This window comes from Lepidochelys kempii, chromosome 11 (genome assembly GCF_965140265.1).
Source record: "Lepidochelys kempii isolate rLepKem1 chromosome 11, rLepKem1.hap2, whole genome shotgun sequence".
Taxonomy (NCBI): domain Eukaryota; kingdom Metazoa; phylum Chordata; order Testudines; family Cheloniidae; genus Lepidochelys; species Lepidochelys kempii.
The window spans coordinates 17,909,430-17,925,368 of NC_133266.1; the positions used below are offsets into that span (position 1 = coordinate 17,909,430).

Consider the following 15,939-nt stretch of genomic DNA (forward strand, 5'->3'; position numbering starts at 1 on the left):
TGTCTGACCTCATGTACAGCACATGCCATAGAACTTCACCCCTGCATTGAGTTCAATAATTTGTGACTCAAATGTGTCTTGGTGAACCATTGCTTTCAAATAAGATATGGTTAATAAATAAAATATTAAACTATTATATTGGGTATGAAGCAAGATGGGTTTTATGCAGCATGTGTTCTTGGGTGGGAGGGCAAATCTTATTTTTCAGCCTTTCACATCTGGAAGGATGAATGTGCATATAACCTAAATGGTAGGTGAGGTGGCTAAGGTTCATTAGGTAACTATACATTTATAGATGCCAGGGATATAAGGTAGAATATAACAGAATCATTTACGAATTACATAATTAACCCATTATGAGTGTAAGCCACTATCAAAAAGTTTATGCAAATATATAATTTTAGATATGTTTAATCTCCCTCTATTTTTATAAATAGGCTTTTCTGCTACCTGAAATATTTTGGAAAATTAATTTATTTTTCCTTACACTCAAAGAGGAGATTTGTTCAATCAGTCTTGTACAAGACAACATATATTTCTAATATCAATTTGTACATGTTGCTTCCATTGTAATTACTATGGTAGCTTAAGAGGTTAAGTGATTGGCAAGGATTTAGGCTGTTTGCAGACTTTTATTTCAAATGACTTTTTAAGTAACACTGATGAATTTGTGTGATTTTTGTGCTTCATAGCAGAACAGAAGAACAGTTCTTTACTCATCAATTTGTTTTTGTATTTAGGGAAGAACTGACGGAAAGTCTTTGCTTTTAGAGTTCTCCCTTGACAGTATGTAAAACTAATATTGGTTGAACATGCTATTAACCTTGAGTTCAAATTCAGCATACTTAATCCCATGATTAATGCCCAACAGCAAAAGTTGAAAGCTTAAATGTTTGTGAATGCAAGCATGAAATGAAATTCAAATAACCACTATGATGGTTTGGATTTATGAGCTGTGTTGGCTGCTAAAGATAACTTGGAAATGGTGTTGCACAGAGTAATTTGTCAAAGTGGGCCATGATGGAGAATTGATGGTTTATGATACGGGTGAAAAGCTGAATGATAAATTTGGCTACAGAACTCTGAGTGATGGGTAGAGGAAAGAGGGCAGCCACCTTAAAATATTAAAATGTATTACTGTAGCAGGAAAAAAAACGTTGCTTTTTAAAGGTTTTTTCAATTCCACCTTAAAGATCACTATATAGAAATAATATAATTGATTATACATGTGCCAATATTTTGGAAGTGACAAAACATATATGTATTAGACCTGAGTATATTCTCCCCTTGTTCTCTAACGGCCTCTGTAATCTCGTATGACAAGTGTGTACCTTTTTTTAGATCTCTCCTCAGAATGCACTGCTTCCATGAAACCCCCTTCAGTAGTAATATGGTTTGTATTTATAGATCTCAGAACGCTTTATAAAAGTTCCTGCATATCGCTCTTCACTTTAGACTGTGAAACTGGAGCAGGAAGGTGAAGTGACTTGCCCAAAGTCACCCGGCAACTTAGAGGCACACCTAGGATTTAGAGCTGGTTGGAACATTTTTGACAAAACCAATTTTGTTTGTGAAAATCATGATAATTTCAATGGCATTCATTACAAAAAATAATTTTTAAATTAGAAATTCCATTTTTGAATATTTTGCTTTGGAAGGATTGCATTTCAAAATGAATTTTTTAAGTTGAAATTTATTTTGTTTTTTATTTTTATATTGTCAATACATATCAATAGTAATACTGCATAATGACATGTCAAGTCATGTTGTATTGTGCACGACTGTTACTGTCATAATATGACATAATACAATAGTTGATATCTTCTGTTAGTTTATATTATTTTTAAAACTATTAAGGGCAACTGCTACTTAGTACCAAATGAAACATCTTATTTTGTAGATTGGAGTCTCCTGTTTGTGTTGTAATGAAACAGTGTGACCCTTTGATCTAGAATATAAGATAAACCCTCATTGAATTAATTAGAGGAGCAGCTGTTTTCAATATCCTAATGATAACTTGAAGTTGTTTTTCTAGGATACTGAAAATAGTTGCTCCCCTAAGTTTAAAAATAATTAACGAATCTAGATAATAGGGACTAAATATGTCTATTTCTTTGGGATAAAAACTCACCCTTTAAAAAAAAATTGGCTTGTTTTTCACAACATAATTTTTCGCTTACGTTTTCAAAATAACCAATTGGTCAAAACACCAAAATTTTACCATGTACTGTCACTGATTCAGCTATGAGTTTCAGGAATGACTTTGCTTCTGGGCAAAATGGTATCTTTGGAAATTCATGATTTATTCAGTGGAAAAACTGTATTTCCATTAGAAAATCACAGATCTCATCAAAAAATTGTAAGGAGAATAAAAAAACAAATGAAAAAGTAAATTTTTTTGCTCATTGCCCGCTGAGTTTTTATTTCACACAGCCCCCTTTAGTCTTCACCTGTTTACTCACTTTCCTATGCGGGCACTAATCCCATCTCTGAAGCAGCCTTTTTGCTTCATTTGGAAGCCCGCCAATAGCTTTGAGGTGAGTGAGGTGATTTGTATTTCTTCCCAGCTGTTAGGTAATGTCAAAATAGTGTCATGAAAGATATGCCCTTACTCAGACAAACTTGGTTAAATAACATTTCAGTCTGAGACTTATAGGAAGGAAAGAATAGGCCATAACTTCACCGGATTTCTGTAACACTTTGTGCCTAAAGCATATCTGACACTCCTTTACTGGGCCACTAGAAGGTGATAACCATATTCAATATCTCATGGAGAGAAGGATGATTCAGTAGTTTGAGCATATTAGCCTTGGATTTGGGTTCAGTTCCTTGCACCACCAACATTTCCTTAGTCTCTCTCTGCCTCAGTTTCCCATCTGTAAAATGGGACGAGTGCTTGTCTACCTCACAGGGGTGTTGAGGATAAATGTTAACAAATGTTAGATGCCCAAATACTATCGTAATGGGCATCTAAGTTGGATCACTAGTGTGTGCAACAGGGGCATAGCCATGGGTGGGCCTGGGTGAGCCGGGGCCTCCTGAATCCACAGGCTGGGACTCCTGACCCCGGCTTGGTGTCCATCAGCCCAGCCACATGGCGCATCCCTCTCCTGCCGGCGCCACACACTGCTGCCCTGGTCTCCGGCCCCTAACAATGGGGTCGGAGACTGGGGCAATAGTACACGGCGCCGGCAGGAGAGAGATGTGCCATGTGGCTGGGTTAACAGACACCGAGCCAGGGGCAGGAGAGATGGATGGAGCTCGACCCCCTCCGCCCTATGGGTGCACTCTGCAACTTGTGTGTCCTGAGCAGCCTTCTCTTCAGCTGCCTGCTGAGCAGTAAGGGCTAGTTGGAGGGGGTAGGAAGAAAGCGGCCAACCATCTCTCCTGCCTCCCTCCCCAGGGCATTGGATTCCTCCTGCCCCCTCTCCCAATTCCTCCCGCCATCCCTCCCACCCACCCGTCATTGGCTGCCCCACCTGAAAACCGTGGCCCACTCACTGTTCCTGTCCTCCTGATGCCACTGGTGTGCAAAGTGTTCTAAGAAGTACCTTTTGAACTTTTCTGAAAGGCAGTTATTTATAGAGACGCTCTCATGATAGGTAATGTGGCTACGTGTTGTGGGGCCATTGGAGAGGAACATCTGTGTTCAATTTCAAGAAATTAAACTTTCCCTAAGGCTAATTTGTGGCGGGTGATTTTTAGAGCAAGTCACTTAGCCTTTCTGTGCCTCAGTTCAGTTCTCTGTTTAATGGGGATAATAGCACTTCCCTGCCTCACGGGTATTGAGAATAAATACATTAACGATTGTGAGTCGCTTAAATACTACTGTAATGTGTGACTTAAAAGTACAGTGGAGGATTTGTTTTTTAATTCACATACTAGACATACACCACTACTTCTCCGTTCTTAGCATTTCTTCTCCAGTCAGTTAAAGATCAAAATACAAATGCCAATCAAGAAAATGGGAAAGGCTGCAATTATCATAAATGTGTGCAACAGAATCATACGGTAGCTCAGTCATGGACCATATGCTTTCAGCTGCTGCTGTCTCCTTTTTAAAAGGTATCCTGAGTAACTGAGGTCTGTAACAGCCACATCCAGAAAGTGGCTGCTTCCTCAGAGTGCTCCAAATCTGGCTGTATGAGTTGTACATTTCATTCTACTGTATTAGCCAGCCAAACAGTCTTCTAGCTTGCCATCTGCGATTGCTAAGGGGGGCTGAATACTCCTTACAGTGGGTAGTCATAATTGGCCAAATGTTGAACACAACTATTTCCAACTTCTGAAACAGAGATTGGTCAGGGCATACTTAGATAAGCCACATCTCTGATATGAGCAGTCTTGTAACACCAACTTCTCAATAACCTTAAAGACTAACAGATTTATTTGGGCATAAGCTTTTGTGGGTAAAACACCACTTCTTCAGATGCATGGAGTGAACATTACAAATGCAGGCATTATATAATGATACATGAAGTCACACTCCTAGCTCTTATATACCAGATAATATAGATACTGAGAACGTCACGAGAAGGTTGGAAACAAAGAAAAAGGTTGCTGTTTGTTATTTACTGTTTATTTCGGGTAAGGGAAATAAGGGAACAGAGGAAGGAGAAGATGAGTAAAACCAGAGACATACATCAAAAATAACAAAAGACATTTGGAAAAACTTGTACTGAATGTGGCTTAAATGCTACAGAAAAAAATGAGGACAGGATGAGATTTCTACTCTCAGAACATAAGGAGCAATGAGATCTGAATGATTCACCCACAGAGACTGAGAACAAGTAAGATGTAGGCTTAGAGAGAGAGACAGTCTGGTGCTGATCCAAGTGAAGTAGCCATAAAGCTTTAACTGGTCAAGTCACACCAGAAGTGTATCACTTAAAGTTTAGAAACCTCAATAAAGCTGGTAGATCACAGGGATTATGTTCATAAAATGGTGGATTATTTGAGGAAATGGATAAAAAGTAAAGGGACAGAAGCATAACAAGTTGGTAGATCTAACTGCTCAGGAGCAGTTCTGTGATATCTGCCCAGCTGTGTGGGAGAAATCCCCAGCTTCTGTTGCAGAGGCAGCTGACTCGTACTTACTAGCAAGACCCTACATAGAGTGCAGGGCCCAAAGGTAAGACCAAAAGCCTGTACTAAAAGGGGCACACCAGTTTGTTCCCAGGGGAAGAAGAAGGGAGGAGAATGGCTAAGCCCACATCACCCTAGTACTGGTCACCTTCTGATAACCCTAATTATTGGACCTGAGGCCAAGAGGAAGGCCCAAGAAAACATTACTCATGTGGGTCCCTCGAACACACGAAAAGCAATGGGGATCCAAATACAGGCCCCAGTCTGTCCAGATTAATGCAGGTACCCTTGAGTCAGAGACTTGATTGAGGACCTAGAGAGGTCTGAGCAGAATATGGTGCCTAAGCGACAGGTCAGAGGGTAGTGTTGTTCACAGTGATCAAGAAAGAAGGTGGTAGGGAGAATTTTGGGGTAAAAAATTAAGAGCTCAGTTTTAGTTATACTGAGCATGAGCTGACTGCTAAACACTCCTCTGCCACCAATGAAGTCTCTGACTCGAGGGTAGCTGCATTAACCTGGACAGACTGGGGCCTGTATTTGGGTTCCCATATGATCCTGAAGGAGAGAGGAAGTCTGTACATTGATTCTAGGAAGAGAGGGATGAAAGCTGAAAGGGATGAAACCAGCCAGTCAGGAAGACTATTTTAGCAGTAGCATGCTGAGAGACTTGCGAGTGCAAGGCACAGGTGTGTGAGGCAAGAAGGAAGGTGTTTGTAACAGCAAAGGTGAGAGATGACAAAACAAGGATCAAGGTTTTGGAAGCTGGAACAGAGAGAAAGGGATGAATTTTGGAGATAATTAAAGAACCAGTAGGATTTAGCATTGGCCAGAATCTGCAGGAAAGGCGGAGAGAGGGATCAAAAGTGACACCAAGATTGTAGGTCTTGTTTTGCAGACAGACATTAATAATTAGCATGTGTATAGGACCTTTATTGTTTTTGTTTTCTCTTTAATGCTTTCACCTTTAAGAAGAAATGTATTTTGCTTTGTGTTCATTGTAACCAAAGTACCCTATTATAGCCCCTGGAGAGAGATTAACCACAGATGCTGGACCCAGATCATGCCATCTGGGGAATAAAGGTGGGGGAATAACAGTTTGCATAGAGACTGCAAACCTATATCCCCAATCTGGAGAGAGATAGAGGCAGGTCCCCACCCAAGAAAGGTGGCCACTGAGAGCCTGAAACCTTAAGTGGGTGCCCTTGAGGCAGACCGGAGAGGACCAAAGGCGCACTAATCCCAGAAACTGTGACAATTGCAACCTCTTCATATCTCACCCTCTCTAGCTCCTGGCTGTCATACAGACCTGTATCCTTCATCTGAGGCTGCTTGTGCAGCTGTCTTCTCTATGGAAGCATCTCCTCTCACACACTCTGCCCTGGATCAGACCTGTTCCTGCTGCTGCCAATGCCTCCCCCTTTCCACTCTTCCTCTTTTGAACAGCTCTGTATCGTACATTCTCTCTTCCCCCAGTCCATGTTGCTGTCCCCATCCACCTAACTCCTCCCCATCAGCCTTCCTCTCTGATTTCAGCTCATGAATCTCTCCTCTCATGCTTGTCTTCAGTGACTCCAACTTCCATGTTGATAACCCTGCTGACCCCTTAACTGCAAGTATCCTTGCCCTCATCTCTTCATTTGCTGTGCAGCCCTGATTCAACTCTTCTGCTAGTCAAAGAGATCATTCACTTGGCTTGGTCCTCACCAATCACTGTGTGCTCCCTTTCTCTGCTCTCTCTGTTCCTGAGTTCTCCCTCTCTGCCCATCACCCATTCTCTTTATCATTATCCATCAGCCCCTCCCCCACCACACAGTCACATGACCTTTCCATGACTTCCAAACCCTCAGCCTTCTTTCCCTGCTGTCTCTTATCTTTCTTCCACCCCACCCCCCTGCAACACCTTCTTCTCCCTTCTATCACAGATACAGGTGTTTATCTGCTCTCCTCCTTAAATCCCTCCACTTGCCCCACTGACCCCATACCATCTCCCAGGAACCCATCCTCATCCCCTCCCTTACTTTTCTCCTTAACCTCTCCCACTCCTCTGGCTCCTTCTGTTCACAATACAATCATGTTTTAGTCTCTCCAATCTTAAAATCATCCCATCCTTGATGGCACTTACTTCTCCAGCCAGCACCACCCCATCTCCCTTCTCCTCTTCATTTATAAGCTCACTGACTGCACTGTCTACAATTGCTGTGTGAAGTTCTCCTCCTCCTGAGCCATCCTATACCCTCTTTAACCTGGCTTCCATCCCTTGCACTCACTGAGACCACCTTGCCCATAGGTGATGACTTCCCCCCTGCCCTTCCCCTGCCTCTTTACCGCCTCCTCCCCAAGCGCACCACGTCCCCACTCCTCCCCCTCCTTCCCGGAAAGTCCTAAGTGCTGCCAAACATCTGTTAGGCGATGGATGGGAAGCACTAGCGGGGGGTGGGAGGAGCTGGGATGCTGCGCTCGGGGAGGAGGATGGGGTGGGGGGAGTTGGCTACCAGTGGGTGCAGAGCATCCGCAAATTTTTCCCTGTGGGTGCTCCAGCCCTGCACCACACACAGAGCCAGTGCCTATTGCCTTGCCATAGTCTCTAATGACCTCTTCCTAGCCAAAGATCAGATCCAGTACTCCATCCTCCGCCATCTTTGACACATCTTCCTCTTGAAATCTTCTCCTTCCCTTTGGCTTCTGTGACTCTCTCATTTCTTGGTTTTCCTCCTACCTCTCCAATTACTCTTTCAACATGTCCTTTGCAGGATACTTGTCATCCCCTTCTCCAACTTTCTGTGAGGAAACATGCTAAAAGCTCATCAGATTTCATCCATTAGTCTTAAGGGGCACTACTAAGCCAAAGTCTTTCCAACCCTAATGCAAGGGTTGGACTGTCTGCTGAATCAAAAAAAGCCCTGTGTCAGTTTAAACTCTGCCTTTCTATGCCAAAAGATTTTTCTTTGTCTGGTGGTCTCTGGAAAGTCCAGTTTGAAACATTAAATGTAAACCTCTCAGGGGGTGGTACCTCTCTGGATATGTTTACAACCTGTGTGATTCACCTTAATTACCACCCATTGTTTTTAGTTTCTGGAGGAGCTGTGGTAGCCCCTCTTTCCGACCCCCACCCCGCATTCCAAGTTGCATACAATCCCTGTCCCACAGTGGGTATATGTACAATTTATAAATGTACTACAGTATGGTCCCCTAAGATATTGCATGAGATGTTGGGGGACTGGTGTGCAGATGGGGAGAGGAGCGGAACCAGGATGGAGGCAAAGGTCACCAGAATTGAGGAGGAAGATGTGGACACAGGATGTAGATTTGTGCTGGTGAGAGGAGCTGGAGGTGGGGAGGGGTTGTAGTGGAGAAGGAAAGAGGAGCAGGTAAAGCTGGAGGGAACAATAGAGGGGTGAGGGTGACCAGACATTGGAGATGGAGCAGTAGGCGGAAGGATGGGGGAATGATACAGAAACTCCCCACTTAACGTCTTCTCGCTTAACGTTATTTCGATCTTACGTCACTGCTCAATTACAGAACATGCTCCATTTAAAGTTGTGCAATGCTTCGCTGTAACGTCATATGGCTGCCTGCTTTGTCCACAGCTGGCAGCCCCCGTATCAGCTCCCCTATGCCCCTCTGGGAGACTCCATGGGTCAGCACCTTCCCACTCTTCCACCTGCCTCCTGCCCACGGCAATCAGCTGTTCTTGTAGTGTTCAGAAGGGAGGGGGGAGGAGCAAGGACTCAGTGCGCAGGCTCCCGCTCCCTCCCCTGCCTCTTGAACCCGGCAAACCAGCTGATTGCCGCGGGCAGAAGGCAGGGGAGGGAGGGGGGAGGCTGCGCACAGAGTCCTCGCTCCTCCCCCCCTCCCTCCTGCCTCCTGAGTGCCGCAAGCCAGCTGATTGCCTCAGGCAAGAGGGAGGGAGGGAGGAGGAGCAAGGACACAGTGCACCTCCTCCTTCCCTCTCCTGCCCGCGGCAATCAGCGGGCTTGCGGTGTTCAGGAGGCAGCAGATGGCGTGGGAGCCTGGGCGCTGTGTCCTTGCTCCTCCCCCCTGCCTCCTGAACACCACAAGCCAGCTGATTGCCGTGGGCAGGGGGGAGGAGCGAGGACATGGCGTGTGAAGTAAAGGGTGGGGGAAAGAAGAGGTGGGTTAAGGGTGCGGGTTTTGGGGAAAGGGGTGGAGTGGGCAGGCCAATGGTTGAGCCCTGCGCCCCTTGTGCTTGCAGAGGAGGGGAAGCTGCCGCAGCTGCTGTGCAACGTGCTTCTCCTAGCCTACAGCACCTTCAGCCTCCTTGTCTCCAGTGCCAGTGGGCTGTGCCTGTGTGGGGTAAGACAGGGGCACCTCCAACTATAGTACTGTGTAGTATAGCCAAAAAAAGATTTCCCTGGAGCCTAACCCCCCCCATTTACATTCATTCTTATGGGGAAATTTGATTCGCTTAACATTGTTTCACTTAAAGTCACATTTTTCAGGAACATAACTACAATGTTAAGTGAGGAGTTACGGTACATGTTTATGATGCAGAAGGAGAGGGTTGTGGTAAGAGCCATGGGTAAGTGGCAAGATCTGCTGGGTGCGGTGTAAGTGTGTGTGAAGACGGAAGAGAGGGCTGTGCAATAGTCCTGGTCACCTCTCCTTTAATACAGATCAGTTTTGATAGTAGAAATAACTTGCTGTGTGCTCCAAAAGTTCTGCCTACCTGGTTAAAAAATACAGTTGTTTCGCAAAGCCAAGCTGATCTGTGCATCTCAGGTTGCAAGAATGGGGGTTTCTAGTATTTTCCAATAGTGCTTTTGCAGCCTGTGTTAATTAAAATTACGAACTATTAATTACTACAGTGTCCAGCATCTTTCCTGAGTTTGAGTGTAATGAAGAGTCAGGCATTTCCCAAGTGGGGGGTGGGGGAGAGTTTTGACCCCATTGCCACTTTCAGATGAGTGGAAGAGGTCCTGACGTTTGTTAAAATGCTCGTATATAGATTGGGGAACCCAGCTGGGTTGGATTTCTTTTACTCCTTAATGAGGTTATGGTTTCTACTAAATCATTTTCATGTGATTTGCTTTTCTAAGTAATCTTTTTGCATGCTATTTAGCTTAGGCTGTTCATCTACTGATTTTGGGTTGACTGCTTTCAGAACATAGAGTAGGTCTGAGTAAGCTAAACATGGCTATAACAACATTGGAAATGTATTAGTCCCAGGATAGGAGTGAGACAAGATGAGCGAGGTAATATCTTTTACCTTACGCTCCTTGTTTATCACTAAGCTAAATATTGCATTTATTTTGACTGTTTTTGTAAACACAGGAGCATAATGACAGCAACACTGACTTCTGCTCCCATGGAATTCCTACGCAAGCCCTGTTAGTGATGATATCCAAGCTGGCCAGCGCACTCTTGCTCTTCTGCCTCTCCCCAATACGTGTGCAAGTATCTTGGGCCTTTAGTGGCTTCTCTCCACCAATAGTGTTGAGAGTTGGGCAGACGGTGCACACACTCTTCCTTCTCCACAACATCGTCAGTAAACCAATCGCTTAGGCCTCAATGCAGCTTAAGAATCCTGCCTCTCTGCAGATCTTAAATTGAAGAGCAGGAAGGTGCTATACTAGCCAGCCATTATACAAGCAGCAGTGACTCCTTGAGCATGTACAAGAGTACAATGGTAGCAGCTACTGTCATGATTCCCCCGTCATTATAGTCACTCAGTCCTTGTGGTTACCCTTCCTTTGTCTTGACATTGATATGTGGTGCCATTTTGTTAAACGCGTGCATTTTCCTGTGCCATCCGCACCATCCTACCCCATTACTTCCCAACAAGTCTCCTCACTGACAGTATAATGTTTCTTGTCTAGACTGGTAAAGGAGAACTCAAACATACAGGGTAGAATACTTGTCCCTATTTTTTTAATCCATCCCTACAGGTTTTATAGCCAGTCCTTAGAACTGGGTAATATATTCCAAGATATTTTATTATTCCTTTTTTGCCTACTAGAAAGCAACCAGCTATTGAAAATGACCTTCTATAAACTATATTCAAGGTATGAGTAGTGCTTTTTCTGTGTCTTAGATTTTTCCCTAGTGTCCATTTATACTGCAAAGCATCTTTGATGTCTTTTCCTGGGAAGACACATCATAACAGCAAATGGCTTTGTTTTAGGCTGACTTCATATTGATCAATAATGGCCCCGTTCAAGCTGTAGGGAAATATAACATAAATGAAATAGAAGAGAATTTGATAAAGTTGCACACATTGAAAGCAGAACAAAAGAACTTTTCCATCCATTATTTTTGCAGGTTGAAAACTGGTGTCCTCATTTACCTTGGAGAGCAAAAAATCCTGACGAAGAAACTGATCAAAAATCAATGGTGAGAGCAGTGGTGGTTTTGACCATGTCTTAAAACTTATTTAAATGTTCAGTGAAATTGTGCAACAGATTCATTTTCATTCTTCAGCTTATCACATACTGTATAGGCAAGGAAGCGGTTTGTTAATCAGTCCACAGACAAAAGTCAATGGGGCTTTTGCAGTGCATAAAGTTAAGCATGTGTACAAAACTGAGGGCTTCATATTGCTGGATAGTTACAAAGGTGCTGAGTATCTTCCATGGCCAATCAGAATTGGTGTAAACTGTCCATTTTTAAAAAAAAATGATGGATTTGTTCACAAGGGCCAGAGTCTCAGCAAATGGCTCATACACTTGATCGTATTTTAGTTTTGTGTCAGCATTTTTATTCTTCCTAAAATTTGGTTTTTCTTCATATGTTCCAGAGCTATAAACATTATCATCTGATGGTATAGCACTTGCATATAGTAGGGTAATTGTTGGGCTATATAATTAACCTTACTGTGGGTATAGGCTGCCTCCATTCTGCAGAATCAGTTGTTCTGAGGTTAATATGTTCTAGCAGGAGGACTGTTTCCAGTTAAGGCTGCTTTCTTAATGTTGTCATGGCTAACTTTTTCTTACTTCGGTCATTCATGACAAATAATTATGGTGCCTTTGGGCTACTTCTCGTTTGTTTCTAGTGCATTTTAATCATAGATTATCTGAGATAGAACCAGTTAGGCTCACTTTGTAATCACATAATCAAACACAGAACTATGATACCGTACAAATAAAAATCCTTTCTGAGGTCTGCATAAACTCATGACTTTGGTATTTTCCGGGCTATAAGGCAGTAATAAAAATAACTGACAGTTTTGTAGTGATGGTGATTTCCAGCCAAAGGTCTATATAGACTTTATAAGTGTTAATTAAAGCCTTAACCACCTGTGAGATAGGTGGTGTATTTTTCTTCATTTTACAAATGGGGGATGTGAAGCACGGAGTGTTTAAGTATGATAGATTGTCACTTAAGAAAATTACACTGTATGAAGTTCTGATTTTATTATTTAATGTTTAATTGAAGGCTGAAATTCATACCGACTTTGATCTCCTCTACAAAATGATGTCAAGGCATGAAGAATTCCGATGGATGATGTTGCGCATCAGACGAATGGCTGATGCGTGGATTGAAGCAATTAAGTCACTTGCAGAAAAGCAAAACCTGGAGAAAAGAAAACGAAAAAAAGTGAGTTTTTTATTAACCGCTTCTGGCAGTTGAAATCATAACAGCTTTTGGAAAGTGTGCTTGTCATCTAAGCAATGCTTGAGGGGAAAGAGGTAAAAATTACTTAATCTCTTGTTTGTTCTTACTCCTGTTTCCAAGAGAATCTCAGAGGGGCTAGTAGATTATTTTGCATGTAGGGGTTTTGGGGGAAAGGGGTTGGGGAGGGTGCAGGATTTTTTAAAAATATACAGGGTTGCTATGTGGTTGTGTTAGAGAAGGTAGGATCAAAGGAATATGCCTTACACTGGGAGCAAAAGGTGGGGAGGTTTGTGATGGTCCTTAGTTCCTAGGGGAGTTTGTGCCACAGTTTCAGACTAGCCCCTGGGAAAGTTCTGTGTCCCACAGAGACAAGATTTACCCTTATTATAGATTGCACCAGAGGAGTAGAGTTGTCGACCACAGTCTTCATCCCAGAGCTCTAGATGGATGGACTTTTAGATATGCTGGGCCCAGGCTATGGATTGCCCTGAAGATAAGGACTGAGATCTTGAATGTGATTTGAAATCCTCTGGGAAATCAGTGCTGAGAACAGAGGACAGGTCTGATGTGTTGCTGAGGAGCTGTTCTACAGCAATTTATACTAGTTGGCATTTCTTAAGCAATGAAGACTTCATGCCCAGGTGTATCACATTTGTGCAGTCCAACTGAGAGGTGGTAGACATAAATAACTGAGGCCAGGTCATCATCTGCCAGGATGGAATTGAGACTTTTAGCTAATCCAAGATGATAGAAAGTATTGCTGCTATGTGAGAGTTTATCAGTGAGGTATCCAAGAGGACGCCTAAACTAAAGACTGAATTGACCAATTGCAGACCAAAGGAGACTTTAACTTGTCCGCAATTCTTCAAAATGCTTTCCTCTGTCAACTAGTATCACTTCTGCTAAGGTTCAGCTTCAGCCATCTTCTCTTCATCTCTGAGCTGATCTCGTCCAATCACTGAGCCCAACTTTATGATAGTGCTGTGGTTGTGTGTGGTGAAGGATAGGTAGGGCTGTGTGTCATATTCAGGCACCAGCAACATGAGTCAGTGTTGTCTGACTAGTTCACCTAGTAACTGTATGTAGTTGAAAAGGACCAGAGAGGGAACTCATCCTTGTGGGATGACGTGTAGTTTTCCATTGCTATTTGTTGGGTGCATCCCTCCAGGAAGGACTCAGACCATATCAGCGTATTGCCCTGGATTCCTGCCACCTCTCTGACAAGACAACAATATTTCATGATCGACTGTGTCAAATGTTGCAGAGATAACCAGGAAGATGAGAATGGATGTTTTCCCTCAGTCAGCTAGCAGGAGACCATTCATGAGTGCCACTGAAATGGTTTTAATTCCTTGTCCTGGCCTGAGGCCAGGTTGTTCCAGGTCCAGAATATTAGTTTCAATTAGATGAGCTTGTAGTTGGCCTTTAGTGAACTTCTCTATGAACTTAAAGAGAAATGGAAGGTTTGACATAGGGTGATAGTTGGCTACGTCTCCTGAGTGAGTTTGCTAGTTTTGGTCTAACTATTTTGTGTCTGAAGGAAGAAGGGAAGGTTCCTTCTCTGAGGCGTTGGCTATTTTGGTCAGGAGTGGTACCAGTTGTTCCTGACTATCTTTTACAAAACAGGAATGATGCTTCTTGGATTTACAAATCTTGCCTTGAGATTACCTTAGGGCATCCAGAACTTCTTGAGTGAACTATTTAAACTGTGGGAATGCAGTTGGGCTATTGATTGGTGGGGATAGGTGGTGCAGATCCATGCTGTTAAAGATGTCCTGAATGTCCCACGATGATCTTGTCAGCAAAGTAGGATGATAGTTCTTCACAGTGCTTGGTGCTCAGTTATGATACAGGCTGTAGTGCTTATTTACAAAGGTCATAAAGGACTCGGAGAGCTGCAGAGAAAAATTCCCTCCATTGCGGTGGGGGGTGGGGCACCCTTGTCATTCTTGTGCAGTCCAGAGTGGTTTGTGTTTGCAGCTGTGTGAAGTAACCCCAGAGAGAAACATGTCCTGTCCTTCTCAGCTGGAGTGTCGAGCTAGTGCAAGTACCTAATGAGAAAATATGGTCCTCCAAGAGCAGAAGAAATACGGTCCTATCCTGTAATTGATCTTGTCTTATTAGTCTTCAGGCTCCTTTAATTTTTAATGGGAATTACTTAACATTCCAATTTTTGAATGATGAAATTGCTATCTTCACATATTGTATAAAATGTGAGTTAATCGTAACATTTTATTTTCTGTTTTCCTTATTATAATCTTTTTGATCTCAAACTTTATTGGGACAAAAAGGGACCTTTTTATTGGGACCTTTTTATATATAGAATCATATTTTTCTCCGTATCAGTCTGCTTCCCCTCATTTTTAATGCATTCTCTTGTGCAATCATATTGTTTAGATCAGGGGTTCTCAAACTGAGGGTCGGGACCCCTCAGGAGGTCAAGAGGTTATTATATGGGGGGGTTGCGAGCTATCAACCTCTACCCCAAACCCCGCTTTGCCTCTAGCATTTATAATGGTGTTAAATATATAAAAAAGAGTTTTTAATTTATAATGGGGGGGTCACACTCAGAGGCTTGCTATATGAAAGGGGTCACCAGTAAAAAAGTTTGAGAACCACTGGTTTAGATCATATCTGAGAATGTAAAAGATTAAAAAAGGCACTCCAGTGGTTTGTAAAAATGGTCTAAAGCAATGAAGTAGTCCTATTGCAATGAGTAGAGTGGTGGGGCTGTTGAGAAATGTAACAGTTCTTTGATTAAATTAGCTAAAAAAACAAATGTTTGAGTTGGAATGTGGAGAGAGCAAGAAGGAACCAACATAAGGTACGTTGGTTAATTAGTTGCAGAATGAATGTTGTTACTGCTTACACCTGGCTTTCTTTTTCAGATTCTTGTTCATTTGGGACTTTTAACAAAGGAATCCGGATTCAAGATCGCAGAGAATGCATTTAGTGGTGGCCCACTTGGTGAATTAGTCCAGTGGAGTGATTTAATTACATCTCTCTACTTACTTGGCCATGACATTAGGATTTCAGCTTCACTGGCAGAGCTCAAGGAGTAAGGAGATTATTTTCAATTATGAAACTAGAATACAAAAAAGAAATTGTAAACTCCTGAAGCCTCTATTAGTACTGTATATAATTTCTTGAAGAGGAAAATGAAAGTGATAATTCACCAAACAGGAGATAAGAAGATTATTTTCATGAGCTAAATATATGCACTGTGAAAAGGATACTATGTTTTCATTGTAGCTGCAGCCTCCTGAGACTTCATAAATT

At 42.7% G+C, this 15,939-nt stretch overlaps 1 protein-coding gene across 7 annotated transcripts in view; it reads left to right on the forward strand.

The window, feature by feature from the left end:
* Positions 1 to 15,939, forward strand: part of MGAT5 (alpha-1,6-mannosylglycoprotein 6-beta-N-acetylglucosaminyltransferase) — a 235,733-nt gene that overhangs the window by 130,884 nt on the left and 88,910 nt on the right. For all 7 annotated transcript variants that reach the window (XM_073305297.1, XM_073305301.1, XM_073305300.1 and 4 more), the window contains 3 exons: positions 11,365 to 11,436; positions 12,481 to 12,642; positions 15,549 to 15,718. In XM_073305297.1, the coding sequence (XP_073161398.1) occupies positions 11,365 to 11,436; positions 12,481 to 12,642; positions 15,549 to 15,718 (404 nt within the window). The remainder of the gene's footprint in view (positions 1 to 11,364; positions 11,437 to 12,480; positions 12,643 to 15,548; positions 15,719 to 15,939) is intronic.